Here is a 26,729-nt window from a genome sequence, read left to right on the forward strand (position 1 = left end):
ATTCTCAATAAGGCAGGTTCAATCAGACACTCTGCTAGTGCATGTGCTCCACTGGGAAGTGTGCTTGGGCCATTGTTATGTAATATCTACCTCAGTTACCTTCTTCATCTCATCCCAGAATCACGTGCATATACAAATGACTGCTCACTGACATTTATTTATCCTAGAGAGGAAAGGCTAAATCAGCCTGAGAAAAACGTCTGTAGGTCACATTTGTTCCTGAGAAAACACAAATGATGATAAAGCTTGCAGCACTTAGGTATATCTCGCATCTGCTAGATAATAGAGGCTGCATGATTCTGTACCAGGCACAAGTGTGCTCACACCTTAAGTATGCTCCACTTTCTTGGATTGCCTGCCTCCCTGTATTATCTGCAACTTCTTAACAGAATAGGGAACAAAGCAAGATGACCTATCTCTTGCCTGGACGCAGCCTAGATAGATCTGTCATTTCAGCAGAGCCATCAACAATGGAGAGATATGGGTATTCTTACCATTATGTACAAGGTCAATATCGTCAAAGTACCACACACGGCTCTACTCCGCTGTAATGAAGCAAATCAACTCCTCGAGTATTACCTATGTTAAGGTGCGATAAATATTCATTGTGAAAATTTCATGACTGTCCTTACTGTGTGTTTGTTGCCTTTATCTTTACCTATTTACTGTGTGCATGGTTCTGTAACTCAGGTGTATGAAATAAATACAGTATAAATAAAAGAGAAGCTAAGTGATGTCGTATACCATCATTTTTTATTGAAATGTAATGCAGAACAAAGGCAAATGAACAACTATTATCAGTATTTACTTTATTATTATTATTATTATTATTATTATTATTATTATTATTATTATTGTAGGATCTGCAGTTGATTTAAAAGTATCCCTAATTATTAGGGATTACCGCATAGGCAAACTAGGCATTTGCCTAGGGCCCCACGCATTTGGGGGCCCTGCGGTCCAAGGGGTTCAAGGGCTCGTCCAAGACTGCGCACATGGTGCAAGTGCAAAGGGGTCCCTACCTAAAAAGTTCAAGTGTTTGGAGAGTAAATTTATTTTATTTTTTTTATTATCACACTGGCCGATTCCCACCAAGGCAGGGTGGCCCGAAAAATAAAAACTTTCACCATCATTCACTCCATCTCTCAGTAGTAGTAACCAGTTACCAGTAACCAGTGTACCGTTGACTCAACGACCAACCGTCTCTGCCTGAGTCACTGTCTATTCATATTGCGCTGACCTGGCATTATTCAAAGACCCTCTATGGGTACGTGGGCGGCCAGTCAGTCAGTTGACGAGAGTGAGCGAGGAGACAAGGTAACGGCTGTCAGGGCTCTCTCTACATATCTGTAATTATACGTAATAACAGCCTACGTGAGTATTTCTTACCTAATCCACGTGTCGAACTCCCACATGACAAATGGTGACAGCGGTGTGGAGCGTGGATTTACGTTTTTAAGGGTAATTCAAGAAGTTAGAAGGCTGTTTGTGAGTAGCGGCAGGGTCAAAGGTGAACCACCCACCACCAGCCACTACCCTCACTCACCACCTCCAGCCTGCAAGCCTGTTGCAGCCGTTTCAAGCTTCCTGGCTTAGTTCGTGTGCTAATTGCTTCAATCTCCGAGGGGTTGACCCGGATTTTGCAATTAAGCCAGTCAGTAAGCCAGACTGTGGAAGTGAACGCCAGTCAGCCTATCATCCAGCCTGTCTCCTGTCATCCAACTGCTCCTCCGTGCTTTGTGCATCGTTACACGTCTTCCAGTCAGCCATTCTCGTGGGGTAAGCCAGTCAGCCAACCCAGCTTCTAACCCAGCTGAGAGAGAGAAGTAAGCCACGCAGTAAGAAGTAAGCCAAGTTCCTCTGAAGTATTGTCTATATCGCTTTGTGCTCCCTGTTGGATGCTAAGAGTGGTTTTCACCATTCCTGTGGCATAGAGTGGCTTATCAAGCCACCTTCGTGGGTAGAGTGGGGTGCGTGGCAGTGCCCCAGCGAGAGTCTCTCACCCACCATACTCTCAGCCACCCACCATACTCTCACCCACCCACCATCAATCACCACCACCAGCCACCCACCTCATCTACCTGTGGTTGTTTGTACCCTTGTACCGGGTCCTAATACTGTTTTGGCTCACATAATTGGTCAAGAGATTGTAGGTGAGCGCCAACGATAAAACCCAATTATGAGAGTTCCCCGAGAACGCGCATTTCTTCCGACAACAGTGAGTGTAGGAGACGTCAGCCCTCACCGCGCAGGACAACCTACATCCTACCCTCATCACCAGTAATCACCCGACTACTACAGACTTCAGTGATAATTTAGAGTCATTTTTCTTGCATTTAAAGACATTTGCGTGTGTGAGACATTTATAGTAAATTGCTTGTTTACTCTAAACCTTGTGTTTTTCAGTGTAAATGCAGTATTTCTTTGACTCATTATTTTTATAATATTTTTCAGTGTTTTCACTTATCTTATATTTTTTATTCTGTGTTTTTCTTTATGCTACTCCTGTCTCTAGTAAGTATTACTGTGTAGTGTACCAGTCAGTCACTCTGTGTGAAGTGATTCAATTTTTTTTATTGTATTCTTTCAGCGTTGTATTCTCCAGTAATTGTCATTGTATTTCATGCAGTGATATTCACCCCAGTATACCAAATTATCCATTTATTTCTATGTGTGTCTTTTTTTCGTATGCCAGCAGTGTCTCATTCCTCTAATTTTTTCGCAGACTGTGTACCATTATTTTTGCCAGCAAATTTTTGTCGTATCAGTCACAGCAAGAATTTGTTGTAAGAATATACTAATACTGTTGTGTGCCCTGCCACTGTAAGTGTAACACTACCCGTTTTGTTCCTTTATTTTATTTTATTCATATTTTTATATTTCTTTGAACAAATTCACTCTTGATGAAATTTTAATTACTTTTAACGTAAAGTGTTTTCTTTACTCTGCTTGAGTAAATTGTTTTGTCTAATTTACAATTAAGAGTTAAAGTGTTCAATCAGTTTATTTTTTTTTCTTCATATTTTAATTTTATCATTTAACCTGAGTTTTCCCAGTGACACTTTATTACTGCAGTGATTATTTCTACACTTTATTTTGTTGCACTTGTTCTGCAGTGAATTATTTTCTTTTATCAATATTTTTATGATTTATATTTTAATTTTGTCTATGCATTCTTAGAAAATACTTAAATTTCCCAGTTAACAATTTAGTAATTTTATTTTAAACTTTTACTTTGATTTAAAATTTAATTAATTAATTTCTTTATTAGCAAGAGTAAAGACAGCTCATTTTGCATTTAATTCAGTCTCCAGTAATATTTTTACTTGTATATTTCAATGTAAATTTTTCTTGACCTTGAGTTGTCCTTCCTCTTGCAGTGTATCTTAGACATTTTTTTTTTTATTCCTTCTGCAGAATTAGTTGTATATCTTTTATTTCAATTCTAGAATTTTATATCATTTTTATTGTTCATTATTTTTGCCTTATTTGTTCTCGTGATACTTTGCCATTATGTCTCACATACCGTCAAGTGATACTTTAGTGAATGTCGACACTCCGACCTCTCAGGCTACTGTTGCCCCTGTCATCAGTCCTCACAGTTCCTTAGCGACTGACAGACCGACCCAGACACCGAGATACTATAGTTATACTCGTGATTCCCTTGATGCGTTACCTTTATTCAATGGCCATGTACATAGTCTTGAAGCATGGTTTGCGGCTATTCGTTCTCGTGCTAGTGCTCTAGGTGAAGGTCCTCCTTCAGAGGAAAGTCTTATCAGACTTGCTAAAGAAGCTCTTTATCGATCTCCTGCTGCTGTTCACGTTGTTGATCTCCTTGATATGCGTGACTTCAGGAATCTTACTAAGTGGTCACAATATGAGGAACTGATTCGTTCTTTCCTTGTCCCAGTAAAAACAGCTAAATTGGCAGCTTTTGGAGCAATTAAAGAACTAATGCCACCTGCTTCTCTGTGTGCTTATGAGGCTCATCCTCCAACTGTGACGATGGAACCACTTACAGCCTTAAATCATGTACGTTCCTTGTGCCCCCAGGGTACTTTCCCTTGTATCAAAAGTAATGTCACACATATGCCTCAGTCTGCACCACCTCTTGTTTGCGCCACAGAGACAAATCGTGGTCGTCAACCATCTCAGAGATCACCAAGAACCAGTGTACAGAGTCGTTATACACCTCGTAGTATTCATAGTACATTCAGTAACCATAGTCGGTGGAATTGTTACAACTGTGGTTTCCGTGGCCATATTGCAATTAATTGTCCTGATAGTTACCCTAAGAGACGTCGTACTGATGATGAGTACCCAGATCTTCCCTACTGTACTTATCATAGAATACATGGACATGACACATCAGAGTGCAATGCTCTCTATAACCTTCAGTACTCTAGGTCTTTCCGTGCTCGTTCCAACCGCAGAACCCGTAGAGGAAACAGATATCGTGGTTCTCAACATAACCAGAACCAGGCTCATTCTTCCAATTCTCAAACTAACCAGAACCAGGCTCGTTCTTCCAATTCGGGGGAATTCGAGCGCCCCAGTCAAACCGTCCCATGGTGACAGTAGGTGATAATGAGTACACCATCCCCGTTCACAATTCCTTTGAAGCCTTAAGCAGTCTCGAGAATGACAACCCTGCTGATGATGTTGCTTCACATGTCTCTGACATAGATGATTTTGGGGATGAAGTAGAACAAGTCTTTTCTGATGACAATCCACCTTTTTGTTTGCACATAACTTCCAATGCAACCATAGGCCCTATAGTGCAAGCATCTGTTTATAATGCGCCCGTTCATTTGTTCATGGACTCTGGTGCGCAAGTCAATATTATTAGGTCTAGTTTGTTTAAGGATAAGAAGTTACGACATGTCCTTCTCGTAGAACCGACTCCTGTGTCCTCCCTTAGTGGAGTATCTGGTTCTCACCTGCGTGTCCGAGGTCGGACTTCCCTAACCTTTTCTATCCAAGGTAGAGACTTCACTGTTTCCTTCCTTGTTGTCGACCAGATTACTTTCCCTGGTGACCTTCTACTGGGCTTTGCTTCCATGCGAGACTTACACATTGTGCTCGACCCTTATCGATGGCATGCCCAAATTGACGACTTGATCGTTCCATTCTGGGGTTACCAGCTTGGATCAGAAATCTGTTATACTGCTGCAGAGTATGATGTACGGATTAAGTCCTTACAAGCTAATGCATTCTCCAGTAGCGTACCCAAGCGGTCAGGCACTGGTAATTCTGTCACTCCCATCAGTGTTCCACCTATACCTTCAGATTTGCAGGATAGTCCGATGCCTCAAGTGTCCGAGGACGCTCAGATTGCCTTGAGTGCACAACCTATCCCTGCAATGCCTGCTAGTTCGAGTAGTAGTTTCTCCACAGGGGACGCCTTGTCGGAAAACGATTACTTGAAACTAGTAATGCCATCTCTTGTTGATGTCACATGCCGTCTGCAGAAAGACGTTTCTGTTGCGGCTAGTGCTCTCACTAGAGTGTCTGTTGTTGTTCCTAGTGTTCCAGATGGTGATAACGTCCTAGTTGACAGTGATTCCTGCAAAGTAAAAGGTCTATTTGTTGAACCATCCTTACATGTTGTAAGAGATAGTAAGATCCATTTCTACCTGGCCAACACTTCTGGTCACAGTGTTCGCCTCAGAGCAAATACCAATCTTGTTGACCTTGTTCACTATCCTTACCCTGTTCAGGTAGAGGATGAGTTGTCACCTGACCAGTGGGTCGGTGCTATTTCTGCCGAAGAGACCCCATCCACTTCACTGGATCAATCTGTTCCACCAGTTGAGGAGAAAGACTTAGCTCTCACTGACTTCCCAGATGAAGTCAAGCGTTTGTTGACTCTGTTGAACAAACGTCGTAAAGCCATTGCTTTACCAGGTGAGAAGATGGGTATAACGAACTTATTGTCCCATCGTATTCCACTTGAACCTGGTACTAGACCTATCTACATACCTGCGTACAGAATGCCTCATTCACAAGTTGCTGTCGCAGAAGAATTGATCAATCAAATGCTTGATGATGGAGTTATTGCACCTAGCAATTCATCTTGGAATGCACCCTTGATACTAGTACCTAAGAAGGATGGTACTTGGCGCCCAGTGATTGACTTTAGGAAGTTAAACGCGAAAACCATTCCAGATCGCTTCCCACTCCCTGTACTGGGTGATCTTTTACGTAATATCGGAGATAACAAAGTCTTTTCAACCCTAGATTTGTTACAAGGGTTTTGGCAAGTCCCTCTTCACGAGGACAGCCAAGAGCTAACTGCATTCTCCACTCCTACAGGTCATTATCACTTCCTCTATATGGCGTTTGGATTACGATCTTCCCCTATCACGTTCTCAAGGCTCATGACTAATATCTTTAGAGGTCTCATAGGTAATGCACTTATGGTGTACTTAGATGACGTAATCGTCATGTCTAAAGACGTGGATACACACTTGAAAAGACTTGATGTAGTACTTGGTAAGCTTGAAGAAGCCAATTTAAAGATCAGACTGTCTAAATGTCAATTTTTCAGATCAGAAATTAAGTTTCTTGGTCACGTAGTCACTCCTAGAGGGGTTACGACTGACCAAAGTAAAGTAACTGCAGTACTAAATTTTCCAACTCCCAAAACTGCTGATGCCGTAAGATCCTTTGTGGGCTTAGCAGGTTTTTATAGATCTTTCATTGCCAATTTTTCTTCCATAGCTGCTCCTCTAACTGAGTTGCTTAAGAAAGATGCTCCTTTTGTTTGGACCTTCCGTCAAGAAAGAGCATTCCAAACTCTAAAAGAAAAGCTAACTTCTGCTCCAATTTTGAAATTTCCAGATTTTTCTAAGCCCTTCTATCTGACAACTGATGCTAGTTCAATTGGCATAGGTGCCATACTAGCTCAGAAGACCGATGGCAAGTACAACGCAGTTGCATTTGCTAGCCGAGTCCTTACGAAGGCTGAACGTAATTATACAGTAACTGAGCAAGAAGCTTTAGCAATAGTATGGTCTTTAAAGCACTTCCGAGACATTATTTATCAGTACTCTGTTCATGTCTTGACAGACCATACTCCGCTGAGACCCTTATTCCAGAACAAACAACCTACTGGAAGGTTAGCTAGATGGACCTTGACTATCCAAGAGTTCAATCCCACCTTTGAGCATTTACCTGGCAAGTCAAATGTAGTCGCAGATGCCTTATCGCGACATGTTAGTGTAGTTACTGCAGATCCTCCATTTACTGTCGAGGATGTAAAGAATGCTCAACGAACAGATCCCATGTGGTCTGGTGTGATTCGATTCCTGCTCCAGGAAGATCTTATTCTGACTGTGAAGCCACCAGCACCCATCAGTGACTTTGTCATGAACCAAGAATTACTGTATCGAACAGCCGAGTTGGGTACTCCTAGCAGAAGAGTATACCAGTTAGTAATTCCACAGTCACTAGTGAATGTAGCGTTACAGCTAGTTCACGATGTACCAGGTGTTGCACACCCTGGTATGGATCGTTCAGTAAAACAAGCCAGATTGAAATACTTTTGGCCTCGTATGGCAACTGATATTTCTGAGTATGTTAAGAAATGTAGTGTCTGCATGCAACATAAAGGCAATGCTAATGGTCCTAGTCCAATCCAAGTATATCCAACTACTAGCGAACCGTGGGAAAGAGTTGCGCTAGATTTGTTAACTAATTTCCAATGTTCCCTCCAAGGTAACAAACATCTGTGTGTTATGGTAGTCCATTTCACCAGATATTGTGAGTTAGTTCCTATTGCAGATAAGACTGCCGAGACAGTAGCTAAAGCGTTTAAAGAACGCATTATCTGCAGGCATACCACCCCTAAGTCACTAGTAACAGATAATGGAGGTGAATTCTGTAATGAGATTCTTGAAAATTTGTGTACCTTGTACAAGATCTCTAAATCCACCATTGTTCCTCATCATCCTGCCAGCAATGGGTTAGCGGAACGAACCAATAAGAAAGTACTTGATGTCTTGAGAGCCACTATCAATCCCAACAGTGAAACTTGGGATGAAGTTATACCTGATGTGCAGTGTGCTATAAATTCTGCTTACAATGTTTCTATAGGTGACACTCCACATTATGCATTGTATGGTGTAGATAAACGTTTGCCTTATGAGTTGTTATATTCTAATCCGAAACCAAATTACAACCCTGATGATTTCATAGCAACTCGTACCAGCTTAGCTCAAAGTGTTTTTAGAAGAATCCGTGAAACACTTCATAAATCAACAACAGAATTTACAAGAGTCGCAAACACTCGAGCAAAGCCATCCAAAATCAAAGTAGGTTCGAGAGTTATGCTGATTAACTTTAACAAAACGTCTGCAATGCCAAAGCTTGATCAAAAGTTTGTTGGTCCTTATCGAGTAGTTGAACATATCACTGGTAATAAGTATAAGGTTAGAGAGATTAGTACTGGTCAGTATAAAGAATCGCATTTAGATCATATGAAGTTAGTATGTGATGATAATGATGTTCCCACCCAGACTAATGTGACAGACTCTGACAATCCTCCTGATCCTGTACTCTCTTCCTCTGATACTCAGTCAGACGATCAACCTGAATGTCGTTATTCCCTACGTACACGACAGGTATTGAGAAATCCTCAAGTATCATTTGTCACTTCCAATTCAGATTTGCCTCAAATACAGCATGAGTTAGCCAATGCTACAGAGTTTGATCCTCCCAGAGATGACACCCATTCTGCATATGTCAATCTTACCCTAGCAGAGTTGGGGTTAAATGTAAATAACCTGTATAGATGAATAATTACAGTATCAACTTATCAGTATTCAAGAATTTTTTTTTGTGTTCATGTTCTCTCCGCGTTCTGAGAGTTAACAGTCTAGATTTGAGTGCACCGAATCTGCCTTTCTGTTAAACACTCTTTCTTTGTATATATTCCTTCCTCAGAATCCGTAGATCACATGAATACAGATCGATCGATCAAAATTTTTTTTTTATCACTTGTAATCTCAACGTTGAGTTCGATGTTCATTCATTGAGTTTTAAGTTGTGCTATATTATACCTTGTATTGCATTACAGTTTCAGTTACGTAAGCTTCCATTCCAATGTTCTACTTATGTATGTTATAATGTTTAATTGTTGTGTACTTTGCCATTGTATAGAATCAGCCCAAACCGTATACCTGCCATCTCTAGTTTGTATTAGTTGTATGTCGGGACGACATACGTTAGCGTCGCCGAGCTCTCAGTAGTAGTAACCAGTTACCAGTAACCAGTGTACCGTTGACTCAACGACCAACCGTCTCTGCCTGAGTCACTGTCTATTCATATTGCGCTGACCTGGCATTATTCAAAGACCCTCTATGGGTACGTGGGTGGCCAGTCAGTCAGTTGACGAGAGTGAGCGAGGAGACAAGGTAACGGCTGTCAGGGCTCTCTCTACATATCTGTAATTATACGTAATAACAGCCTACGTGAGTATTTCTTACCTAATCCACGTGTCGAACTCCCACATGACACATCACTGTCTTGCCAGAAGGGTGCTTTACACTACAGTTTTTAAACTGCAACATTAATACCCCTCCTTCAGAGTGCAGGCACTGTACTTCCCATCTCCAGGACTCAAGTCCGGCCTGCCGGTTTCCCTGAACCCCTTCATAAATGTTACTTTGCTCACACTCCAACAGCATGTCAAGTATTAAAAACCATTCGTCTCCATTCACTCCTATCAAACACGCTCACGCACGCCTGCTGGAAGTCCAAGCCCCTCGCACACAAGACCTCCTTTACCCCCTCTCTCCAACCTTTCCTAGGCCGACCCCTACCCCGCCTTCCTTCCACTACAGACTGATACACTCTTGAAGTCATTCTGTTTCGCTCGATTCTCTCTACATGTCCGAACCACCTCAACAACCCTTCCTCAGCCCTCTGAACAACAGTTTTGGTAATCCTGCACCTCCTCCTAACTTCCAAACTACGAATTCTCTGCATTATATTCACACCACACATTGCCCTCAGACATGACATCTCCACTGCCTCCAGCCTTCTCCTCGCTGCAACATTCATCACCCACGCTTCACACCCATATAAGAGTGTTGGTAAAACTATACTCTCATACATTCCCCTCTTTGCATCCAGGGACAAAGTTCTTTGTCTCCACAGACTCCTAAGTGCACCACTCACCCTTTTCCCCTCATCAATTCTATGATTCACCTCATCCTTCATAGACCCATCCGCTGACACTTCCACTACCAAATATCTGAATACATTCACCTCCTCCATACTCTCTCCCTCCAATCTGATATCCAATCTTTCATCACCTAATATTTTTGTTATCCTCATAACCTTACTCTTTCCTGTATTCACTTTTAATTTTCTTCTTTTGCACACCCTACCAAATTCATCCACCAATCTCTGCAACTTCTCTTCAGAATCTCCCAAGAGCACAGTGTCATCAGCAAAGAGCAACTGTGACAACTCCCACTTTATGTTTGATTCCTTATCTTTTAACTCCACGCCTCTTGTCAAGACCCTCGCATTTACTTCTCTTACAACCCCATCTATAAATATATTAAACAACCACGGTGACATCACACATCCCTGTCTAAGGCCTACTTTTACTGGGAAATAATTTCCCTCTTTCCTATGTACTCTAACTTGAGCCTCACTATCCTCGTAAAAACTCTTCACTGCTTTCAGTAACCTACCTCCTACACCATACACCTGCAACATCTGCCACATTGCCTCCCTATCCACCCTGTCATACGCCTTTTCCAAATCCATAAATGCCACAAAGACCTCTTTAGCCTTATCTAAATACTGTTCACTTATATGTTTCACTGCAAACACCTGGTCCACACACCCCCTACCTTTCCTAAAGCCTCCTTGTTCATCTGCTATCCTATTCTCAGTCTTAGTCTTAATTCTTTCAATAATAACTCTACCATACACTTTACCAGGTATACTCAACAGACTTATCCCCCTATAATTTTTGCACTCTCTTTTGTCCCCTTTGCCTTTATACAAAGGAACTATGCATGCTCTCTGCCAATCCCTAGGTACCTTACCCTCTTCCATACATTTATTAAATAATTGCACCAACCACTCCAAAACTATATCCCCACCTGCTTTTAAGATTTCTATCTTTATCCCGTCAATCCCGGCTGCCTTATCCCCTTTCATTTTACCTACTGCCTCACGAACTTCCCCCACACTCACAACTGGCTCTTCCTCACTCCTACAAGATGTTATTCCTCCTTGCCCTATACACGAAGTCACAGCTTCCCTATCTTCATCAACATTTAACAATTCCTCAAAATATTCCCTCCATCTTCCCAATACCTCTAACTCTCCATTTAATAACTCTCCTCTCCTATTTTTAACTGACAAATCCATTTGTTCTCTAGGCTTCCTTAACTTGTTAATCTCACTCCAAAACTTTTTCTTATTTTCAACAAAATTTGTTGATAACATCTCACCCACTCTCTCATTTGCTCTCTTTTTACATTGCTTCACCACTCTCTTAACCTCTCTCTTTTTCTCCATATACTCTTCCCTCCTTGCATCACTTCTACTTTTTAAAAACTTCTCATATGCTAACTTTTTCTCCCTTACTACTCTCTTTGTAGATGAATGGTTCAGAGAACCGACATGTTGATAAATTAGACACATGTGCAACTCTTGGGTATCTTTATTGAGGAAACGTTTCGCCACACAGTGGCTTCATCAGTCCATACATAGGAGAAACTTGAAGAACAGGAGGAGAATGAGGTATCAGTCCCTCAACCTTGAGTCGATGTGTTCAGTCCATCAATCTTGAGATTGATGGACTGAACACATCGACTCAAGGTTGAGGGACTGATTACCTCATTCTCCTCCTGTTCTTCAAGTTTCTCCTATGTATGGACTGATGAAGCCACTGTGTGGCGAAACGTTTCCTCAATAAAGATACCCAAGAGTTGCACATGTGTCTAATTTATCAACTACTCTCTTTACATCATCATTCCACCAATCGCTCCTCTTCCCTCCCGCACCCATTTTCCTGTAACCACAAACTTCTGCTGAACACTCTAACACTACATTTTTAAACCTACCCCATACCTCTTCGACCCCATTGCCTATGCTCTCATTAGCCCATCTATCCTCCAATAGCTGTTTATATCTTTCCCTAACTGCCTCCTCTTTTAGTTTATAAACCTTCACCTCTCTCTTCCCTGATGCTTCTATTCTCCTTGTATCCCATCTACCTTTTACTCTCAGTGTAGCTACAACTAGAAAGTGATCTGATATATCTGTGGCCCCTCTATAAACATGTACATCCTGAAGTCTACTCAACAGTCTTTTATCTACCAATACATAATCCAACAAACTACTGTCATTTCACCCTACATCATATCTTGTATACTTATTTATCCTCTTTTTCTTAAAATATGTATTACCTATAACTAAACCCCTTTCTATACAAAGTTCAATCAAAGGGCTCCCATTATCATTTGCACCTGGCACCCCAAACTTACCTACCACACCCTCTCTAAAAGTTTCTCCTACTTTAGCATTCAGGTCCCCTACCAGAATTACTCTCTCACTTGGTTCAAAGGCTCCTATACATTCACTTAACATCTCCCAAAATCTTTCTCTCTCCTCTGCATTCCTCTCTTCTCCAGGTGCATACACGCTTATTATGACCCACTTCTCGCATCCAACCTTTACTTTAATCCACATAATTCTTGCATTTACACATTCATATTCTCTTTTCTCCTTCCATAACTGATCATTCAACATTACTGCTACCCCTTCCTTTGCTCTAACTCTCTCAGATACTCCAGATTTAATCCCATTTATTTCCCCCCACCGAAACTCCCCTACCCCCTTCAGCTTTGTTTCGCTTAGGGCCAGGACATCCAACTTCTTTTCATTCATAACATCAGCAATCATCTGTTTCTTGTCATCTGCACTACATCCACGCACATTCAAGCATCCCAGTTTTATAAAGTTTTTCTTCTTCTCTTTTTTAGTAAATGTCTACAGGAGAAGGGGTTACTAGCCCATTGCTCCCGGCATTTTAGTCGCCTCATACGACACGCATGGCTTACGGAGGAAAGATTCTTTTCCACTTCCCCATGGACAATAGAAGAAATAAAGAAGAACAAGAGCTATGTAGAAAAAGGAGAAAAACCTAGATATATGTATATATATATGCATGTGCGTGTCTGTGAAGTGTGACCAAAGTGTAAGTTGGAGTAGCAAGATATCCCTGTTATCTAGCGTGTTTATGAGACAGAAAAAGACACCAGCAATCCTACCATCATGAAAACAGTTACAGGTTTCTGTTTCACAGTCATCTGGCAGGACGGTAGTACTTCCCTGGGTGGTTGCTGTCTACCAACCTAACCATAGATGGCAACACTCAACACGCCTTTCTTTACATCAGAACAGCTGTGTTTTCCGGCTAATGGGTGAGTATGGGAGATTCCTCTCCAATTTTCTGTAGTAATTACATGTTATCTAGACTTGTACTGTGACAAATTAACTGAAGTGTTGTTGATAGACATTGATATTGATTTTCAGAATATAATTGATGATTTTGCCAATATGAAATACAGAAAAAAGTTTATTTAAGAAGTGCCTGTGAATATAAACAATTCTTTACTTTCTTGAGTTTATATGATTTGATAGTCTTATGCATGATGCAATGATAACAATAATGGTCAGTGATTTATAAAGGGAATAATAGTGCTGTAGTGGTTATGCTGAATATAATAGGTACATGATGTCACTACTTTAATAGCCTAATCTAGTAATACTATGCTGTCTTGAGTTTATTCTCTTTAAAATGCATGATTTAACAAGATAGTTATAATGGCTGTTGGTAAATGGTTTTGGTTGTCTTGATGTACTTTCCCTATTAAATTTAATCTAAATAGCCAGAATGTATTTAATTAGACCTTAAACAGGCTCACACCGAGCCCCCCCCCCCCCCAAACTGGAAGGGGTCGCTTCGCTTACCCGTAACTCAAAGGGGCCCCGCCAATCTGAATAGCTTAGGGCCTGGAGACTTCTTAATCTGGCCCTGCTAATACTGCAAAAGCTGTAAAGTGACTGCAGAAAATGGACTGAAGTATGAAGATCTACACATTCACACATCATACACATCACTTCATCGTCTCCCTGCGATCCCTGTCGGGACGGCATATTCCACGATGCACTTCTCATACCGAGTGAAGATCAAACCAGCAAGCGGGACAGTCAATGACTCGTCCAAACTAGCACTTGCAGCTGCCACCAGTGGCATTCTGCAAGTCAAGTGTAATGCGAGTCTGTCACTCAATGAGGCTTTCGTTGTCGTCTGTACTGACGACATCGAGGCTGAGAAACTCATCACTACCCACGGTACCACCACTCTTCACAAGCGAGAATTTCGTCATGACTTCCCCAGCTTTGAGGGCCAAGAGAACTTTGTTCCTCAAGTGACTGGATAAGCTCATCACTACCCAGACTACTGAAAAAAAATCTAAACTTCCATTGAAGACCAGAACCCTTGGGCCACGGTGGAACATATTACTAAAATACCCAATGCTTCCTCCATGCAAAAGGTCACCTTCACTGACGTCAATATGGTAGCTAGAACTTTCACTGAGGGTCTGGCTATTTGTTATTTCCACATCAATCCAACCTACATTGAAGCAGAGAGATTCAAGCACATTCCACAGTGCTATAACTGTTAATCCTAGTTGCACACTACTAAGGACTGCCCCACCAAGGACAAGAAGTTCTGCTCAACCTGCGGCAACAAAGGACACCTAAATGCCTCAACTGCAAGAATGACCACCATACCCTTGCTACCAAATGCCCAACCAGACGAGAAGTACTTTAAGAAACAACGAGAATAGCAAAAGAAAATCACTGCTCAACCTCCAACATATGCTGTTATTACGAAACTCCAGCAGATTACCTGGAGTTTACCTGGAGAGAGTTCCGGGGGTCAACGCCCCGCGGCCCGGTCTGTGACCAGGCCTCCTGGTGGATCAGAGCCTGATCAACCAGGCTGTTGCTGCTGGCTGCACGCAAACCAACGTACGAGCCATAGCCCGGCTGATCCGGAACTGACTTTAGGTGCTTGTCCAGTGCCAGCTTGAAGACTGCCAGGGGTCTGTTGGTAATCCCCCTTATGTGTGCTGGGAGGCAGTTGAACAGTCTCGGGCCCCTGACACTTATTGTATGGTCTCTTAGCGTGCTAGTGACACCCCTGCTTTTCATTGGGGGGATGGTGCATCGTCTGTCAAGTCTTTTGCTTTCGTAGTGAGTGATTTTCGTGTGCAAGTTCGGTACTAGTCCCTCTAGGATTTTCCAGGTGTATATAATCATGTATCTCTCCCTCCTGCGTTCCAGGGAATACAGGTTTAGGAACCTCAAGCGCTCCCAATAATTGAGGTGTTTTATCTCCGTTATGCGCGCCGTGAAAGTTCTCTGTACATTTTCTAGGTCGGCAATTTCACCTGCCTTGAAAGGTGCTGTTAGTGTGCAGCAATATTCCAGCCAAGATTCTCATGACCACTCAAACTGCTTCCTCCGCCAGTGCTACATCGCCACCACTTCCTGCTGGCGACTCCACTAAAATTCTTTACTGCATTATGTACTCCCATGTACACAATGTAGCTGCACCTGGATCATTCAGTACCACCATCAATGAACTCTTTAAACTCAACAACATGCCCATCTTTACATTCCCTGAATCTCCACCATCGTCTGACATCATGAGGTACAATATACGAGGTTCTGACCGGAACTTAGGTAGGATGGGAAAGGATGAAGAATGGGTAAGGACGGAAATATGGGAAAGGGTTGGGAGGGTAGAGGGGAGGTAGGGTTTTAAAGGTAAGTGGCGTAACCTCTGTGGCGTAATTTAAACAAGTGTGTGTGTGTGCATGTTGTGTTATTCATGAATACATTAGATTCATAAGATATGTATACTTCCTGCCCGTCAGTTGTACACAGTTATACCAGCTGTATACCAGCATGCCACTGAGTTGGTAGGATGCATTCTATTTGCAATCGCCTTTTTTTTGCGCAAGAGGTCGGTTGTAAGGCTGCCGCTGCAGGTGGTAGTTGCAGGGCGTTCGATGGAGATCGGTTGCTAACCCGGAGTTGGTTGGCTAAGCAGTTTCTGAGACGGTGTCCTGCCGTAGGATGTTTGCAGATGTTACAAGGTTAGTTGTAAGGTGTAGATTGATAGAGGTAGATCTCCCCAAAATGGGGTGCATTTATCCTTGTTGTTGGATGTAGAGTGGTTCTGGTGGTATCCATTCTTCTGTTTCTTCGGGGAGGTCACTCAGGATCCTTGGTCGTGGGAAGTTCTCCTTGTGAATGAAGCGTCGGACTCTTTGTTGGAGGGTCATTCGTTGGGATCTGTGAGGAGGTGTGTTGATGATGTAGTCGGTGGTGTTCAATGGCTGGGGTGGGCTCTCTCTGTCAGGTACACAGAGTTCATGCATATCATATAGTTGTCTCTTCTTTAGTTTGTCTAGCCTGACATTAATTGCAGCGATTTCCTGTTTAATGTGCAAGACTTCCATCCTGATTCTGTTTACCTGGAGTTTACCTGGAGAGAGTTTCGGGGGTCAATGCCCCCGCGGCCCGGTCTGTGACCAGGCCTCCTGGTGGATCAGCGCCTGATCAACCAGGCTGTTGCTGCTGGCTGCACGCAAACCAACGTACGAGCCACAGCCCGGCTGATCAGGAACTGACTTTAGGTGCTTGTCCAGTGCCAGCTTGAATACTGCCAGGGGTCTGTTGGTAATCCCCCTTATGTGTGCTGGGAGGCAGTTGAACAGTCTCGGGCCCCTGACACTTTTTGTATGGTCTCTTAACGTGCTAGTGACACCCCTGCTTTTCATTGGGGGGATGGTGCATCGTCTGCCAAGTCTTTTGCTTTCGTAGTGAGTGATTTTCGTGTGCAAGTTCGGTACTAGTCCCTCTAGGATTTTCCAGGTGTATATAATCATGTATCTCTCCCTCCTGCGTTCCAGGGAATACAGGTTTAGAAACCTCAAGCGCTCCCAGTAATTGAGGTGTTTTATCTCCGTTATGCGCGCCGTGAAAGTTCTCTGTACATTTTCTAGGTCGGCAATTTCACCTGCCTTGAAAGGTGCTGTTAGAGTGCAGCAATATTCCAGCCTAGATAGAACAAGTGACCTGAAGAGTGTCATCATGGGCTTGGCCTCCCTAGTTTTGAAGGTTCTCATTATCCATCCTGTCATTTTTCTAGCAGATGCGATTGATACAATGTTATGGTCCTTGAAGGTGAGATCCTCCGACATAATCACTCCCAGGTCTTTGACGTTGGTGTTTCGCTCTATTTTGTGGCCAGAATTTGTTTTGTACTCTGATGAAGATTTAATTTCCTCATGTTTACCATATCTGAGTAATTGAAATTTCTCATCGTTGAACTTCATATTGTTTTCTGCAGCCCACTGAAAGATTTGGTTGATGTCCGCCTGGAGCCTTGCAGTGTCTGCAATGGAAGACACTGTCATGCAGATTCGGGTGTCATCTGCAAAGGAAGACACGGTGCTGTGGCTGACATCCTTGTCTATGTCGGATATGAGTGATAAAGCGGAGGGCTCTGTTCTGGACTCTCTGAAGCTGTAGCATGTTGGATTTAGTTGTTAGTGACATTGGTACACAAGGGTATTCCAGCAGAGGTCTGATCATCAACTTACACAGGTGATTCTTGATGTGGGAGGGGGGGGGGGGGGGGGGGAGGGGGAGGGGATGGGGGAGGGGGAGGGTGAGGGGCTTCTTTGAATTGGAATAGTTGACTGAGGCGGGCTTTTGCTAGGTTCACTTTTTTGGTGATGTGGGATGTGGAGTGAAGCAACCTCTCGATATCATAATCCAGGATCTTGTTTGGATTTCTGATAGCGATACGTGAACCTCTGATGGAGATACCCCCTTTGTCTTCTATGGTTGATGCGAAACAGCCGATGGTGCTGATGAGGACTTTGGGTTAGTCGTGATTCTCCATTTTTTCTCCCAGTTAGCAAGTAGTTCGTAGTTCCTTGTTCATTTTCTCTATTGCTCTCCTGTGCTTGTTTGCACCAGATACTGGGGTGGATGAAACTACATTGATAACATCGTCTGCAGATTGAGTGATGGTATCATTGAATTCGGGTTGTGGGAAGTCGTTTGCATATATATTGAAGAATATGGGGCTGACGCATGAGCCCTGTGGCACTCCAGCTGTCAATGTAAAGGGTGCTGCTACCTTACCATGGAAAGTGGGAATGAAGAAGTTGTATATGAGCCCGAGAAAGGCCCAGTTGTAGTCTGGGAGGTCTGCAAGTTTGAATATGAGTCCAGCATGCCACAGGCTGTTGAAGGCTTTGTGTACATCCCTAGTTGCAATTAGGGCCAGGTTCCCGTGCTTCCTCCGGCTGTCCACCTCATCATAGATGATATTTATAGCATGTTGTGTTCTGCGGCAGGATCTAAAGCCGAAATGCTTTTCGTTGCAGAGGTGGTTGAATTCCATGTAGTAATTCAGTCTGTTGGAGATGAATTTTTCGAATACTTTGCCCGTGACTTCGAGTAGGGAGATAGGCCTGTAGTTTTGCTGTTATGCCTGAGGGGCCAGGTGCCATATTTCTCATTTGGCAAATGACCTGGGTCATCTCCCTGAGGGTAATTGGTCTAGTGAGAGGGTGTTCGTTTTCAAGAGATGTGTCAATTAGTGATATTGGGTGGAAGTCTTCCAGGTTTACGTCCCGCCATTGGTTGACCCACTGGTGGTAAGATAAGATAAGATAAGATTTCGTTCGGATTTTTAACCCCGGAGGGTTAGCCACCCAGGATAACCCAAGAAAGTCAGTGCGTCATCGAGGACTGTCTAACTTATTTCCATTGGGGTCCTTAATCTTGTCCCCCAGGATGCGACCCACACCAGTCGACTAACATCCAGGTACCTATTTGCTGCTAGGTGAACAGGACAACAGGTGTAAGGAAATGTGTCGAAATGTTTCCACCCGCCGGGAATCGAACCCGGGCCCTCCGTGTGTGAAGCGGGAGCTTCAGCCACCAGGCCACCAGGTTATTGTTAAATCTTCTACTGTCATTGTGTGAGAGAATGTTCTCTCATACTTCCCCCATCAGCTTAGCTTGGTCTTGTGGGTCCTCGAGTAGGGTAGTCACTTCCTCACCATCTACGCTGGTGAAGTGTGTAAAGTGTTGTGTGGGAGTGTGTTTAGCACCCAGAAGTCTACGGATCTTCTCCAGAACTGTTCAGGGCGGCGCTTATACTGGTTAGCTTGACGCACAAGATATTTCCCTATTTCTCTTTTGTGCTGGGTGATTAGGATGATTAAGTCTCTCCTCATCCTCTATAGTACATCCTGGGTAGGCTGCCCTGTGTGGAAGTGTCTACTACACTCAGTTTGGTAGTTATTCATGCTGTCCTTAATTCCCCTGGTTCGTTTGTACTGTTGGTAGCTCTTGGAAGTTGTTAGTTCGCAGCATGCTTATGTGGCCTCAGTGATTCTATCGTGGAGGGAGTGGATTGCCCACTATTGCAGTGGAGGGTTGGTTCTCAAGAGAAATTGTATGGTCATTTCCTAGGTAGTCCCTGTAGGGGTCAAATCCTAGTGTTTTAAGGTTCGGTTTGGGGTTGGTGGGTGTTTGGAAGGGTACAGATTGAAGCTTAATTATGACGAGAATGTGGTCTGAACCGACGTTACCGCCTTGGAAGACTCTGCAGTGGAACAGGTCACATTCCCTGTTGGTAAGTACTACGTCCAGTATCCCTGGGTGGGGGCCCAGGAATGATTTAAAGAATGGGCCTTTGGAACGTTAAGTTTCATGCTGCCATTATGTTGAATAGTCGTTTCCCCTTGTGGTCACCTTTGGTTGGGTGGCGCCACAGTTGAAGAGGGCGGGGTGATGGGCGTTGAAATCCCCTGCTAAGACAGCAGGGACATTTCTACTGAGTTACCGGTGTATGGGAATGGACTCTACGTATGATTGTCTGAGAAGAAAGTAACCTGTTCCCACTATAAGCCGTCCATATGAGGTCGACAGTTCTATTGCTAAGATGTTGTCCTCATCGACACGGAAGTTTTGGAATTCATGTCCCTGCTTCATTAGGATGACCACGCCACTGAAGGGCTCTCTGGGTTTCTCGAGTGTTGAGCAGCTCAGTATATTGGTCAGGTCTGGCTGCTGTTTCATTTAAAAGGATAATGTCCAGATTGTGGTTGCACAGTTCTATTTCAAGGAGGTAGCGGTTGTTGAAGAAGTGGTGGATGTTGATTTGCAAAATTGTGATCCCATTATTTCGTGTGTTTTGAACTGGTGCTGCATACAGGGAATGGGTTTCTGAGGTTATAGGTGCTTAATGTGTGTGTGTGTGCACACTTTGCTGGATACAGTAGGGGGAGGGGAGCTGCAGTCCTGAGTGAATTGCAGAGAGAAGAGTGGGTGGTTTTCATCATCAATACTGCTGGTATTAGTAACATTAACTGACTAATCAGACTCGTCTTTTGACCCGTCAAGTGCCTCGTTCCCTAGGTGTACTGGATCATCAGTCCTGTCCCCATCGGTGATGAGAGACATTGGAGTCTCTACGTGGAAGTGTGGGAGGGGGAGCTGGACTGGATGCTCAGTAGGTGCCCCCTCGGAGCAGCAGTGGAACCTGAATGGTCGTTTAGGACAGCCTCATTGGCGGCGGATTGTGCAACAGCGTTTGGTGCAAGTGCAGGGGTCATGATTTCCCTACTCCGGGTTGATTGGTTGAGAGTGGGTGCTTGGGGAGAGGACACATACATGAGCGCACTAAATCAAAGATGATCATGGCTGAGGTCCCATTTGCTACAAACAATTCATTGAGGAGGGTGCAGCAGAGCTGGTCATCGCCCACTGCCAAGTCTTTGGCCAACATGAAAGAAGCAGTGCCCTTCTTTACCCCTTCTTGTGATGGCCCCTGGAGAGATAGGGTAGTAGGGTGGATCTTGGGCTTCGTGAGAGCCGGGAATGGGATGGGGGGTATGGGGGTCCAGACATTGTTGTTTAAAGAGGTGGCAATAGGAGCACTGCCAGAGCTTGGTAGTTTGGGAAAGGATTCGTGTAACATTAAGTCCACTGCATAGCCCTTGTGGCTTAGCGCTTCCTTTTTATTATAATAATAATCCGTAGCTCCACCACCACCATCCCCTCCTTCCACCACTCAGATGACCCAATCAGAGACCGACGAGACGCCACTCAATCCCACCAATGAGAGACAACCATCACTTTCCTCCACCACCACTGCAATGGACCAGTCAGCGACCTCGCTTGTACCACCTCACCTACAACCAACCAAGGGAGCAAAAACACTACAACATCGTTTTGAAACTCTCGCTGCCTTGGACCAGTCAGATGTCTGGTTCTACACCACTGACCAATACAAGGACGAAATGTTTGACCGAGAACTTCACCAGCGAATCCAGGATGGGACTGTTAAGTTCATCTGCGACTCCAAGTATGTCTACACCACCGAACAAATACTTCACCACATCAGCCAGCATTTCACAGACACCACCCCGTCTGAAGTTGACTACCTGTCAAAGAAGAAGTTCAGATCTCTTCAAAACGGTTCAGTCAAATAGTAAGCTTCCCACCGACCAACCACTGTGAAGCTGAGTTCCCCAGCACTTTGCTGTTGGCTAAAGCTGAGGTGTGGCTCTAATCGGACTTGTAATGGCTGCTTTATCGGCCCTTCCTGACTGTCTGCTGCTGGCAGCCCCATCAAGGCTCTTGTCCTCGCATCGTCAGCTGCTCACCACTGGCATGCCCCTCAAGATACTCATAAGAACATAAGAAAGAACACTGCAACAGGCCTACTGGCCCATGCGAGGCAGGTTCAAGTCCCCACCAGCCCAAGCCAATGCCCCAACCTAGTCAGGTCAGGTCACATTCACACATGGAAGGAGCACGGTATCTGACCTAGTAGCACAAGCTAGTCAGGTCCAACTCACACCCACCCACACCCACTCATGCATTTATGTAACCTATTTTTAAAACTACATAACGTTGTAGTTTCTATGACGGTACTCGGGAGTTTGTTCCAATCATCCACAACTCTATTACCAAACCAGTGCTTTCCTATATCCTTCCTGAATCTGAATTTTTCCAATTTAAAACCATTCTTGCGAGTCCTGTCTAGGCTAGATATTTTTAGAACGCTATTTCCATCTTTATTTATTCCTGTTTTGCATTTATACACCTCAATCATATCATCCATAATTCTACTCCTTTCTAAAAAGTGTAAATTCAGGGCGCTCACGACTGATGTTCCTGTACCACAGTGAGCACAAGAGCACCTGACCTGTCTTATGAACCTGAGTGCTCCTTATCTCTCCCCAGTGGGACTTGTATGACCTTAGGGACCTTCATTCCAAGGGACCTTCATATCCCTTAGGATTTTTAATCCTTTTTATACCTGCATTCCCCTTCAAGGAGGAGCCTACATTGGCCAGTAGGCCTACTACAGTACTTCTCTATTCTTGTCTATTTGGGTGTAAAATCTGACTAAGAGGGATTTAGATTTTGCTGCTGATACGGTTAGTTTATTGTGCACCCCATATCCATCCTGTGGAGGGTAGCGCAAGAACATATAAGAACATAAAGAAGGAACACTGCAGCAGCCCTACTGGCCCATGTGAGGCAGGTCCAAGTCTCCTACCGGCTTAAGCCAATGCCCCAACCTAGTCAGGGCAGGTCACATTCACTTAAGGAAGGAACACAACTGACCTAGTAGCACAAACTAATCAGGTCCAACTCACACCCACCCATGTATTTATCTAACCTATTTTTAAAACTACACAACGTTTTAGCCTGAATAACTGTACTCGGGAGTTTGTTCCACTCATCCACAACTCTATTACCAAACCAGTGCTTTCCTATATCCTTCCTGAATCTGAATTTTTCCAACTTAAAACCATTGCTACGAGTCCTGTCTAGGCTAGATATTTTCAGCACGTTATTTCCATCTTTATTTATTCCTGTCTTCCATTTATACACCTCAATCATATCCCCCCCTAATTCTACGCCTTTCTAGAGAGTGCAGATTCAGGGACCTCAGTCTATCATCATCCTTTGTATGTTTTCCAGAGCATTTATATCCATTCTGTAATACGGTGACCAAACTGTGCAGCATAATCTAAATGAGGTCTAACCAAAGATATATAAAGTTGAAGAACAACCTGAGGACTCCTATTATTTATGCTTCTTGATATGAAGCCAAGGATTCTATTAGCTTTATTGCGAACACTTATGCACTGTTGTCTTGGTTTCAGATTACTGCTAACCAGGACTCCTAAATCTTTTTCGCAATCTGTAATATTAAGATCGACATTATTTAGTTTATATGTGGCATGGTTATTTTCCTGTCCAACATTTAGAACTTTGCATTTGTCTATATTAAACTGCATCTGCCACTTCTCCGACCACTGCATCAGTCTATTCAAATCTTCCTGGAGTGCTCTAATGTCCTCGTCAGAATGAATTCGACGGCCTATTTTGGTGTCATCGGCAAACTTGCTTATGTCGCTCTTTATGCCCTCATCAATGTCGTTTATGTAGATTGTGAACAACAGGGGGCCCAACACTGACCCCTGTGGAACACCGCTCGTGATGCTTCCCCACTCTGATTTCTCCCCATTTATGCAAACTCTCTGCTGCCTATTTGTCAACCATGCCTCTATCCAGGAAAAAATTTCTCCTCCTATTCCATGTGCCTTAATTTTCCTCAATAGTCTCTGATGTGGGACCCTGTCAAAGGCCTTACTGAAGTCGATATACACAATATCATATTCATTACCATGATCTACCTCCTCAAATACCCTAGTGAAAAAAGTTAATAAATTCATAAGACAGGAACACCCCTTTGTAAAACCATGCTGAGATTCGTTGATTAATTTGTGCTTTTCAAGGTGGTTATGAACTGCCTCGACAATTATTGATTCCATAAATTTTCCCACTATGGAGGTTAAGCTTATCGGTCTATAGTTCGAAGCTAAGGACCTGTCACCTGCTTTGAAAATAGGAATCACATTTGCCATTTTCCACTTACCTGGCACCATGCCAGTCTGTAGTGATATATTGAAACGATTAGCCAGAGGTTTGCTAAGCTCCTCTTTACATTCCTTTAGAACCCTTGCACACAGTTCATCAGGGCCTGGGGATTTGTTAGGTTTTAATTTATCAATTTGCCTAAGAACCATGTCACTTGTGACCCTAATCGCGCATAGATTATCATCATCCTGTTCTACATAATTTATTATTTCTGGAATTTCGCTAGTATCTTCCTGAGTAAAAACTGAGAGGAAGTATGTGTTAAAAATTCTACACATTTCCTTATCACTGTCAGTGAGCTGACCCGAGGAACTTTTGAGTGGGCCTATCTTGTCCCTGATCTTACTTCTGTATACCTGAAAGAATCCTTTTGGGTTAGTCTTCGATTGTCTTGCAACTTTAACCTCACAATCTCTTTTTGCTTTTCTTATTCCCTTTTTATTTCTCTGTTTAACTGAATATATTGATTTCTTAATTGCACCTCTCCTCTTTTGATTTGCCTATATATGCCTCTCTTTTGACCAATGAGATGTTTTAATCTATTGTTCATCCATTTAGGATCATTTTTGCTTGATCTGATTTCCTTATTTGGAACATAAGTTGTCTGAGCAGCTAGAACTATGCCCTGGAAAACGTCATATCAGCAATCATCACCACCTACCTGACCCATAGTCAGGTCATTCCAGTTCAGCCCACCCAAGTAATTTTTCAGTCCTATGAAATCAGCCAAGTGGAAGTCAGGGACAGAGACTTGATTGCCATTATTAGGGAAATTCCATGATATATTAAAACTGAGTGATTTGTGATCACTTTCCCCGAGCTCATCATTAACCTCAAGATAATTAATTAGCGTTTCCCTGCTGGCAAGAACCAAGTCAAGCAGGTTATTTCCTCTAGTTGGCTCTGTCACAAACTACTTTAAAAAACAATCCTGAATCGTATCAAGAAAGTCACTTGATTCTAAATTTCCTGTTAAATTGCTCCAGTCAATCTGTCTACAGTTGAAATCTCCCATTATCACAACATTTTCGTATGTAGATGCCTTACGAATTTCATCCCATAGAAGTTTACTGCACTCCCTATCAAGATTTGGGGCCCTGTAAATCACACCCAAAATTAGTTTTTAACGGCCCTTGAGAAGCTGTAACCAAATAGATTCAGTGGCTGACGCTTCTAATTTTATATCTTGTCTAACACAACACTTTAAATTGTCTCTGATATACATCACTACTTCACCACCTTTTCTGTTGACTCTGTCGGTGTGGAATAATTTATAGCCTTGTATGTGACATTCAGAAGGCATCTCTCTATCTTTCAGATTGAGCCAGGTCTCTGTTATAACAATGATATCTATGTTTCCTGCACTTGCAATTAATCTTAGCTCATCTATCTTATTTCTTAAACTCCTGTTATTAGTATAATAGACCTTAAGGGAGCTAGTCCCTTGCTGCCATCTGCTGTCTCCCTTTGTTTGCTGACATTATCTATTGTCTTTATTTATAACTTCATGATGAATGTCTTTTATACATTTACTGTTTTCAACCCTAGTGTTGCAACCTGACTGTTTCCCACACACACCCATATCTCTATCTTCTATCATTTTAAAACCCTAGGCATTTCAGCAATGGCCCTCTCGATTGAGTTTGCAAGAGCTACCACCCCTGCCCCAGAAAGATGTACCCCATCCCATGCATACATATCATGTTTGCCACAAAAGTTGTCCCAATTGTCAATGAATGGGATTGCAAGTTCCTTGCAGTATCTGTCTAGTCAGCAATTTACACCAATTGCCCTAGACAACCATTCATTTCCCACTCCCCTTCTAGGCAAGATGCTACATATAATTGGGACCCCTCCCTTAGACTTAATTAAATCTATAGCTGACCTGTACTTATCTAGCAGGTCTTCTCTCCTCTTCCCAATATCATTTCCACCAGCACTGAGACAGATAATAGGCTTGTTCCCATTACCTGACATGCTATTATCCAACCTGTCGACTATGTCACTAACACCAGCTCCTGGGAAGCACACTCTATCTCTTACCTTCTTATTCCTATTACAGAAGGCACGGTCCATATATCTTACCTGTAAGTCACCAACCACAAGTATGAGCTTACCTCCATTTGCAGGAGAAGTAGTACCTTTACCTTCACTGGCCACTGAAGTACACTCATCCTGAAGAACAGAGAAGCGATTTCTTACCTTCAAATCTTCTCTCTTAACTTTCCTTATCTTGATGCTCTTCCCATTACTGGGAACCACTTGCCACTTGTAGTAGGTGTTGGACTGCACCTCACCTCTGGTAGCTGTTGCTACCTCCCCACCTACAGCTTCCTAGCAGCGAGAGACAGACTGCACCTCGCTGCTGGTAGCCTCATTCCCCTCCACCATATCAGCCATCTCACACTCGCTCCCAACCCCATTGAGGTGAACCTTCAGCCTCCTAATTTCCTCTTGGAGAAGCAAGACTTCCTCCTTCAACTCTCCATCCTCAATTTTCAAAACACTGCAAAAGCAAGCCATGGCTTTGTAACTGTCCACACTAATCCCCAAAGCAGCTCAGGGCCTGTGACCTCACGTGACAACTGACCACTGACCACACTGACCACTCCCATTCCTGGGAGCCA

The 26,729-nt window shown here is 43.3% G+C and overlaps 1 protein-coding gene across 6 annotated transcripts in view; it reads right to left on the bottom strand.

Moving 5' to 3' along the window:
- Positions 1–26,729, bottom strand: part of LOC128698111 (BTB/POZ domain-containing protein 6-B-like) — a 154,418-nt gene that overhangs the window by 1,581 nt on the left and 126,108 nt on the right. The window contains exon 6 of one of the 6 annotated variants that reach the window (XM_070094258.1): positions 26,220–26,277. The exons of the other annotated variants lie outside the window; for them this stretch is intronic. Coding sequence (XP_069950359.1) covers positions 26,220–26,277 — 58 coding nt within the window. The remainder of the gene's footprint in view (positions 1–26,219; positions 26,278–26,729) is intronic. 6 annotated transcript variants of the gene reach the window in all.

Source organism: Cherax quadricarinatus, chromosome 45 (assembly GCF_038502225.1).
Source record: "Cherax quadricarinatus isolate ZL_2023a chromosome 45, ASM3850222v1, whole genome shotgun sequence".
Classification (NCBI taxonomy): domain Eukaryota; kingdom Metazoa; phylum Arthropoda; class Malacostraca; order Decapoda; family Parastacidae; genus Cherax; species Cherax quadricarinatus.